Source organism: Juglans microcarpa x Juglans regia, chromosome 2S, assembly GCF_004785595.1.
Source record: "Juglans microcarpa x Juglans regia isolate MS1-56 chromosome 2S, Jm3101_v1.0, whole genome shotgun sequence".
NCBI lineage: Eukaryota > Viridiplantae > Streptophyta > Magnoliopsida > Fagales > Juglandaceae > Juglans > Juglans microcarpa x Juglans regia.
The window spans coordinates 14,274,839-14,284,824 of record NC_054597.1 but is presented as its reverse complement, the minus strand read 5'-3'; the positions used below and the strand labels follow the sequence as shown (position 1 = coordinate 14,284,824).

The 9,986-nt window shown below is 40.8% G+C and overlaps 1 protein-coding gene and 1 non-coding gene across 2 annotated transcripts; both read right to left on the bottom strand.

The window, feature by feature from the left end:
• Positions 1-216: 216 nt before the first annotated feature.
• Positions 217-8,941, bottom strand: LOC121253121 (callose synthase 12-like). The gene is made up of 2 exons (XM_041153044.1): positions 3,510-8,941; positions 217-648 (listed from the first exon to the last, which is right to left on the bottom strand). The coding sequence occupies exon 1, from the start codon at positions 8,808-8,810 to the stop codon at positions 3,516-3,518; it is 5,295 nt and encodes a 1,764-aa protein (XP_041008978.1). The 5' UTR covers positions 8,811-8,941; the 3' UTR covers positions 217-648; positions 3,510-3,515.
• Positions 5,796-5,875, bottom strand: LOC121253721. The gene has a single exon (XR_005938445.1). It is a non-coding gene; the product is annotated as a small nucleolar RNA J33 (small nucleolar RNA).
• Positions 8,942-9,986: the final 1,045 nt, after the last annotated feature.

Sequence of the window (9,986 nt, the reverse complement as noted above, 5' to 3'; positions counted from 1 at the left end):
GACCCAACTACTTTGGTCGATGGCTTGCCGAGCTAAACCAAGCCATCTAAACTCGAGCAAAGTCTGTAAAAACGGCTCGAGCTCTACCATTATGAGCCGAGTCGAGCTCTGACAGCTCTAAATTTATCTTGACCTCGGTTAAGCTTGATTACTGCTCTAAACGGATCTATATTGTTTCTATCTCTATCTGAATCATAAAATTTGGGCAAAAAAATTTAGAAAATCTGATCTGAATAGGCATGATTGGTGTTGTAGCCGGAACAAGAAAGTCAGGCTTAAAAGTATGAACAAACGTATACAAGCTCAATTTCTGACAAAAGAATAACAAATATTCCAACCTGAGCAAACTACCAAACTAGGCTCTATACTATGCAGAGTGCATACACTATGCGAAGAGCTCTAACTTTTGAAGAAGTGGGAAGTAAAAGCACAATAACTAAGAGCTCCCCTACCAAATATGAGTAAAAGATGAGAACATTTTTCACAAGCATTGATGAAGAATAAGAAAGTATGTTATGTATCGTCCTTTACCTCCCCGCTGCAGGAATGGAACATAATGGAATCTACACAGACGTACACAAAAGAACCTCCACGAAGATCCTGCCCCTCAACTTCTATCGTTCCTCTACACCACCTCACAAACCAGACCTGCAAAGCATGGGGCAGCAATCTCAGAAACGGGTGAAAACTTTCTATGCTTACAAAAATAAAAATAAAAAGGTGAAAACATACAATACACATCGTATATAATTGAAGTTAGCCTAGCCATTCTTTCAAAGAAAAAAAGGTTTACATGGAAAAGTATACTTCTGGTTGGGGTTTACATGCGCACCATATAGAACATAACTGATAAGTAAATCAAACTCCACAGGAACTTATAAACTAAGAGAGTTAAGGACGATTTTATGCAGTTACAAGAAAAACAGGCTCATCATTATGGATGCAATCTGGTACAACTGAAAGATGGTGGCGCACAACGAGAAGAAGCTGGGTGCTTTGGCAATGGCTTGGAATGAGAAAAAGTCACAAAAGGGACATGGAAAATGAATTTTGATGCTGCTGTGAGGTCGAATCACTCTGTGGTTGCAAGTTTGCCAGGACCATAAGGGCGTAATTCAAAATGTTTGGGTGGAAAAGGTCAAATCATGTATATCCTATGAAGCTGATTTAATGCGGCTAACTGGCTAGTAAGATGGCTGATATCATGGATTATATCCAAGGTCCCAAACTCAAATAGAAAGTTATGCAATAGAAGTGATCAACTCAATTACTGAGAACAATCCACATGAAAATGGGAGGCTGACCAAAGGCATGAAGTACATCAGATCTATCCTCGGGAGCAAGACTGATTGGCAGATCAATTAGATACCTAGAACAACAAAATCCCAGGCACATGAGGTGGCAAAATGGGCGGCAGCAGAGAGCACTTGTGGATGCATGAAGGGAGCTGATATTCCATGGCATATTGTAAAATGGGATAAAATTTGAAACTAAATATAAAATAGGATCTTTGACACAAGACATTACATTATTATTTCAATATAAGAAAGGACTATGGAAAATGATTTCTTATGTTATTGTGTTGAAGGCTGGTAAGAAGAATAAAACACCCTCCTAGAATCCCTTGTTCCATTCATTTCTAGATTCTCCACTTACTTATCTTATGTTGAGTATCTAGTCGAATTTGATTCTATTCGAATACAAAACTATTAAAACATTCTATGACATTTCAATCATGAGGTTTTTGACGCCCCATAAAGAACAAATATGTAAGCTCTTTGATAACGATATTTTACTTGGCAACTGATCAAAAGAATGATATTTTACTTGGCAAAAAAAGAAAAACAAACAAGTGGGCATTCAAAAAAAAAAACCATAACTGAGACTTTTTTTTAATCGGTAAACAAAATTTTATCGATCATAGGAATAGGCAAGAGCCCAAGTATTCAGGGAATAGACAAGAGCAATGCTTAAACGTGCTAGTTTATTGACCATAGTGATAACAACTGAGACATTCTATATGCAAGAGCTTCTATATTCAAAGACATAATAAGACTCGATAAGAACTTCTATATGCAATAACTGAGAAATCATCTGAACACCAAAAGCAACAAAAACTTAAGTGTTCATCCACTACTGACCGGAAAATATCAATGCCAATATAGAAATAATCACATTATATCCACACATGCTGGGAATTTTGTTAGGTATGTTTTTTTCATGTATTTTGTTCGGTATGTTGTTCTTGATCTCTCGTTTTTTTTTTTTTTTTTCTTTTATTGAGCAAAACAGACTTTTCTTGTTCTTAATAGTGAACCATACATTGCTTTGATTCTACTAGAGAACCACATATTTAATGAGCCATTTGGCAACTGACCTATATCACATCGCAGGAAGACACAAAGTTAAAGTTCAACCATTTTGGAAAAATGGAATAGAACCTTGTAATCAGACCCAATAAACTATGCAATCTGGTGTATTTATACAATTATAAAAGATTTAAAAAAAAAAGAAAGGAAGCTGAAGTACTTTAACAAAAAATAAAATTTCCTCACTGAATCTGAACTGTACTCAATACTTTCCATACTATTATTTTCAAAATTTCCACTATTATTTTGACCATCCTTGAAGATGATGACCTCATTGTAAGAATCTACGAACTTAGACGCTCTTACAAATTAAGTAACATAGATTTGGAATGAAAAAGTTAACCAAGCGGCAGAGGGGTTCATGACAAGGCAGTTTCATCCTTTCAGATCACCAAAATAACCCATTACATTATACTAACACCAAATTTATTGATTAAAAAATACCAGTCTACAAAAAGAACAAACTAGAAAAGATACATAGCTTATGCCAAATAAAATTGATTTTACCAAAGAAAGAAACAAATAGAATTAGATAATAGAATAATGGGTAATAAACATTATAACAGGCGCCTGAACATGCAAAATTCTAGCCGCAGTTAGAGATTTGAATATTTTTTGTATCCTTTTTTTTAGGTATAAAAAAAATGAACGTTTCTGAACTTTGATTCATTGAAGGCTAACCACTTCTGAGCTTTTCTTGTAGTGCAATAACGGTTCTAAAAACTTTCAAGAGGAAGTTGACCATTCAATACATATGACATGGTTAGAATTTAAATAGGTAAATGACAACTCTAACATAAAATGTATAATACAACCAGAATAGGTACCTGTGTCGGATACAGCACAGCATAGGTAATTGATAAAGTGTACGATGCACTTATGGTCATACATCCTACCAATAAAAGAAGAGCACCTACCTAATCAACTCTTTAGATAAGTAATTACCTGCCTCCCATTTTCAAAATTTGAAAAAAAGAAAAGAATGGAACATTTTTCAATTGCATGATGCAGAAGCTTAACCTTAGCAGCTTGTCAAGATTCCATTGTTAATTGAAGTCTTATGAATAAGCAAAAGTTTTAAAAAAAAAATGATGCTGGAAATCTCAAAAAGTCGTCCTGCAAATAGAAAAAGGAAATTACCTCAAATCATGAATCAGCTTTAGATTTTTTTCCTGTTACAATCTGGAAAATGCGGAGGCCCCTACTAAATGCTTCATTGAAAAGAATTCTCGTCTGCATTGACTGAAAACCAGGCAACCATGACAGTAATGCCACAGGAACCATGATAATGACTCCAAAAATTATATCATATAGTCGAGCCACAGAAACAACAGAGTCCCAAAGTATAGTGTGCTGCAAAAGGGGCCGGAATACTTGGGCAATCAATATCATGCCCCACCCCGTGGGGACGAATGCCAACAAACTAGTGAAAATATCAATAAATGTGAAATCAGTAAATTCCAGCAGGGCAATTATCACAAGTATCGCAAGTATAATCACAAGGAACTGGACTAGACGATAGTAAATATGTTCTTTTGCTGCATATTTATCCCGAGCATATACTATTACCACGTAAGTCCCAAAAGCCACAAACACATAGATCCAAGACAACAAGTAAACAGCAATACTGGTACTCCCGGCAGCAATATTTAACTGGTATACTATCCCGTACTGGAAAAAGAAAAATCGAAGGTCTAAGATAATTTCCAGTATCTTTCCCCAAAAGCCAGTCGTCCTAAGATGATCCTGCTCCTCATACCACCATCTTTCCCAGCTCTGTTCAGATTTTGCAAACACGCTGCCATAGTACCAAATCCAGTTCATAAAGTCATCAAAATCATAAACAGTCTTCAACCAATCAAATCCAGAAGGATTAAACACAAATGGGGTCATAATCCATGAGACAACCAGGAACCAACTTGTGATGGTCATGGCTATGTAAACAAATGAATTTCCAGCTACAGGACTGTGTGATGCATAAACTATCAGTATCAGTCCAAGTTCAATGGCCTTCACAAAATGGCTACGAGCATAGAGTCTATAATTCTCAGCAAAACTTTTATGCTGCACAACAAAACCACGCCCAGTGGCCCGATATTTTGCACCACCATGAAGAATAGTCCGGCCAAAGTAGTGGGCACGTGTTCCCATAGAGAATGTGTAAAAAACAGATGACAGCTGTAGCTGCATTGTCAAGAAATCCCAAATAGCGTTCAGGAACCCATGCTCAAGAGAGTTCTCCACTATCATTGGAAGGGCAGTGAACAGACCAAGTTGGATGATGAACTGCTGGTTCAAGACTGTAACAAGTGCTGCATTGCTCTTTGTGTCATCTGCCAAAACAGAATCCTCAAAACCACTAAGAGCCAGATAGAGTCGTCCCCATAGAAATGCATATACAGTAAGAACCACCATCATTGTGTTAAAAAAGAATCCCACAGTAGTGTAAAAGAATGACAGCATCCTGAAGAAGTCCAACCTATGACCCAACCTGTAGACATCTCTGCTGAGAACTTGCTCGCCATTTCCGCTAGCAACCTTGGCCTCAAACATGGATACTTGATTCAACCCAACATCCCTTCCCTTGCCAACCTGGATATATTCATGGTGGGTAACATTGCCTCCACGCAACGTGCAATTAAACCCAGCAAAAATGTCCTCACTGATGTTAATCACTCTGGAAGCTTTACTGATGCCACCACGAGTCAAGAACCAAAACCTGTCAAAAACATCTGGATGGCCATAATGCATTCTAACTTTCAAAGGGTTTGCCAAAACACGCTGTCCCAAAGTGACAAAACTCGTTTCCTGAGCTGACATAAACCAAGCAAGTGATGAAACAGAACCAGTAAAAATGTGCTCCCTAACTCCCAATATGGTAGGCTTCCGGATGCCATAATTGCGCCTGAATTCTTCCAATAGATTACGCATTTTGAGTGCCTCCTCAAAATAGTTGTCTTGATTCATATCAATAGTCTGAACAGCATCACCACGGGTGAAGATGATGGCATGATTTTGATTCTCCGGCTTTCCCTCTCCAAGCTTTAAGGGACCAGGCAACTTTATCCGGTAGATTTCCACTTCCTTCTGCAATTGGTGATCGTACTTCACAAGGACAGAGTAGTACTCCTTCCCGTCCCTCCCAGTGGAAACCTCATCGACATAGGCAACTCGAAGGGCCTCGTTGTCTTTCATAATAGACAAGATTTCATCAGCATGAGGATCTTTTTTTGCCTTTTGAGTCCCATATATCTGGCAGGCAACCACGTAAGTGAACTTCATCAAAGCAGTCCCATACTCGTGTCCTTTAAATAACAAATTGACTGAACTGCTTGTTCTACCCAAATTCCTGGAGGAAAGTGACCTTTCCGAGCTGTAACCATCCAACTCATCTCGCCTCATTGAACCAAGTTCTCGTGATCCTTCCCGGATGTCCATCTCTGATGCAGAATCTAAAAATGCCAGCATCTTAAGGGCCCGATAGTAATACATCATTCCCCTTACAGTGCGGGCAAGTGTCTGACCCCTGTATGATGCCCAAAGCCTAAGATCTCTTAGCCTCGTTGTCCATAATTCTTCCTCTTTCACCATTCCTTCTCGGCGCATCCTCTCTATAAAATTTGTCCACTCATCAGCATAGATTGTCTGCAAATAGTACATGATAGAAACCCCATCTTCGTTCTCCGTTCTAAGTTGTTCTTTACCGAAGAGTACTTCTTCACTGTAGTAAGGGGTCAGAACACTGAAGGCCATCATTTTCTCAACTTGGGGTGCATGGGGCATGTTCATGAAAAGGGAGTTACTGAAGAAGGCAATTCGGCGTCTTGCCTCAAGATTTACTGGGATATTGTGCATCGAGTCCCGAGAGGTAAGAATTGTGTGCAATCGCCGAACCTGCCGATAGAAAGTCTCGTTACTGGGATCAGGCAAGTTGACAGCATTCTCAAAAAGCAGCCCCTGAGTGGAAGCTGGACTACGGGGAGCCAAACCATCCTCCCTCAGCTGTTCAATGCTCCTCTTCTCCTTGAAAAAATCCCGTTTAGCAATCTCATATAGGGCCTGCAGTGTATTCACCACCTGGCTAGGATCTTTCTTAGGCTTGTTCAATAGCTGAACAAGTTTGATCAACTGGGCATGGAGCTGGGGTAGTACGGTCATATTAAATGTCTTAGTAAACCTCTCAATCTGAATAGAGTGATCGATCTCTTGAAAGAGTATGATCATAATGGAATGCTCTTCAGTGTTTCTTTTGATAATCTCAAGCAACAAGTGCCTGATACAGTCATAAGCTTCAATCACAGCACAACGCCTGTACTCATTCTTGCTTATCTTATACCAGATCCACTTATCAGGAGCATCTACTAACTCTTTCGCCTGACTGAGTGCAAGCAGCAGTTCATTACAGAGAAGGAAACAAGGCCAGCGGATGACCCTGACATTCCAAGAATTCTGGGGCAGCTCCAACAGCTCATGCTCATGGTCAGAGATGATATCTTCTTCCCTGAATATCGAAATGATTTCATTCCATATCAAAGCAAACTTATTTGCCTCAACCTGGTTGGATTCAAGTTTCTTATGTCGACCAAGCCCATATCTCAGTTTCAACCGATGGATGGCATCCTTAAACTTATTCCTCATCCCCCTTGAATTTAACAGCTGCTCCTCTGGCATGAGATTGAATTGAATGGCACTTGCAAAGAACTGGAACCTCAGCCTCAATTGTTCAATATTTCGAATCTCGCCTATGTGCTGAAACAACCCCACTGCTGCCCCAACAAAAGACGAGTAGATTGAGTACCAAATCTGAATATCCATGAGGTAAATCAAAATAACAGGAAGCCACAATAGCCCAACTGCTAATCTGTTGCTATTTTTGAACAGCTGATACCATTGATAATGCACATCTGTTTGTTTCAACATTACTTTTGATGGGGCAATCATCGGTTTGATCTGCAAAAAGTAACTAAAACAAAATTTCGTAGCAAGCACTAAAACCCAGAACAACGTGTACTTAATGTTATCCACGAGACCCTCCCTCAGCCCACGACCCACAAAAGTCCTGCTCTGAAACCACCATGACAACATATAAAAGATCCTCCAGTTTGTCTCCTCAAGAAAATTCCTGATCCACGGAATTATAAACAGTGCCACTGCCAGAAGCTCCGGCAACACAAAAACCAGCGCCACCTCAAGAAAAGTCACCACCCTTCTATTTGCCTCAGGGGACCACCTCCTATCAGCGTTCTTCTGCGACCATATCCTGCCATAAAACACCCCGAAAACCACAATCCATATGGCAGCAACCACGCTCTTCATCACCATCCTCACCCCAAGCCCCAATGTCTCCCTTGAGACCAAATTATACTGCATCCCGGCGTCCAACAAGGACTTCAAGAACCTCAACCCACTCCACGTGAAAAACACAGTCAAAACACGCACCTGCACATACCTGCTCTTCCATGCCTGCCATGGATAATCCTTCCCCTCCCATGCAACAATAATAGCCGCCTGCAAAAACAACACCAGCATCACCCATAACCTATCGAAACTCCTAAACAAGTTCCAAAACGACCTCTGCTCCACGAAGCCGGTCTTCCCCACATGTCTCCCCACTCTACCAGTAGTCACGAAGAAAGTACTGTCTAACTTGATCGGCCACTGGAGCTTCTGAAAACACCGTTTACTCCAAAAATACTCGTTGATATCATCGTAGTTGCGCCACACACTGTGCGGCGCAGTTCCGTTCTTACTACTCTCAACCTCGGCCCTAATCGTCTCGTAAATCGGTTTCACAACGTAGTTCAAGAACGCGTTCTCGCCCGAAATCGAGGGCATCACCGGTTGACCCGTGTTCTCGTCTATGTAACCCTCCAGAATCTTGTTCAGTTCCATGGCCATGTTATGGAAAATAAAGCAAATGCATTCGGGGACGAAGCGGAGATTGGCGGACTCACCCCACACGAGGAGGTAGAGAGAGACGTAGAGGAGCTCGCGGCGGTGTTCGGAGGCGGCCTGAGTGCGATCGGAGATCCAGATGTTGGATTTCTTGCCGAGGTAGGAGCACCAGGTGGTATAGTTGCGGAGGAGTTTCCGGCGGAACTTACGCAAAACGGCGGCGTCGAGGGCGTCGATGTTGTCGGGGGGAGGGGAAAGGCGCATCTGGGCGTTGGCGAGATGGAGGACCAGGTGCTCGCGCTGGTTCCGAACGTTGTCGGTCTGGAAGCCGAAGAAGATGGCGAGCCAGTCGAGGAGGTCCATTTGCGGTTCCCATCGGGAGTAAGGGGGCTTGCGGAGATCCCCAACGGCTCGGAGCGCGGTGGTGACGGCGCGAACCTCCGGGAACCGGAGGGAGGGGTGGTCGGCGAGGAGGTTGTGGATGGGGATGATATTGTAGGGCTCGAATTCAGAATGGGCCTGAGATGGGCGTCGCCGGAGACTCATGGCATGGGGTCAGATCCGGAAAGGGTGGGTTCTGGAAGAGAGAGAGAGAGAGAGAGAGAGAGAGTCGGAGCGGAGAACGCGCAGGGCGGAACGGCAGAAGGTGAAAGGAAAAGGCCAATGGGCGCGTTAGCGCGTTTGTTTATTTATTTTTTGAAAACGTCAGCGCGTTTATTTGTGTATACAGTGTACACCATACCGTAATAGTCCAAATTGGTGAGTTTGTTTGAATTTTAAATTTAAAACATTTTTAAAAAATGCTGCTTAGAGTATTAGTATTGACTTCATCAAAAACTTAATTAAATGTAAAATTTAATGAATTTCATCAAAATAAGGCTGCATTGGATTAGTCAAATATATAAGTGTGAAACTTTGAGTTACAGTAAATGGATATGTTTCTTCAAATTTGAAAGGCTACTATTCACTCATCAAATTTATTTTTTATTCATTTTTAATCTCCAAAAGTCTTTTTTATTCACTTTTAATCTCCAACCGTCTTGTAATAATAATGTAAGAATCAAATTAAATTATTAATTAACATATGATTAATATAATTGTAAAATATGAAAAAAAATAAAAATATTTTTATTAAAAAAATAATATTATATTATTATTTTGATGAATTCAATAGCTAAATCAATGTAGATTTATGGTTAGGAAAGTTTTGGATTTATAGAAATCATGTACTTTTCATCAAATTTAAGAGATAATTTTGATGAAATCAATGCCAATGCTCTTACAGTCACATACATAAATGGCTGCTGACGTGAAAAAGTAAAAACGACGCTGTTTTTAATTTGGATAATTTTGACCCATTTTCCCCAGCCCTCCCTCCCATCCCCCCCCCCCCAACCCACGCTCGTCTTTTTCTTTTTCGAATCATGTTCTATAATTCTCTTTTCTCGAAAACCCCTCTCCCCCTTTCTCGAGAACCCCTTCTTTCCTTCCTTCCTCTTTGTATGAAGACCCCTCTCCCCCTTTCTAGCAAACCCCTTCCTTCCTTCCTTCCTTCCTCTTTGTATTTCGAAATGCAAAGCCCTTCAAGTCGTTTACATTTTCTGTTATGTGTTTCTCCTTCCCCGAAAACTAGGGGTGTGCAAAATTTCGAAAATTCCGACTCCGTCCTACTTCCGCTCCGACTCCGACTCCGACTTTGTCGGAGTCATCGGAATTCAGAGT

Bases quoted from the DNA above. Each gene is read 5' to 3' on its own strand.
- LOC121253121 (XM_041153044.1), bottom strand. From the start codon at position 8,810: ATGAGTCTCCGGCGACGCCCATCTCAGGCCCATTCTGAATTCGAGCCC.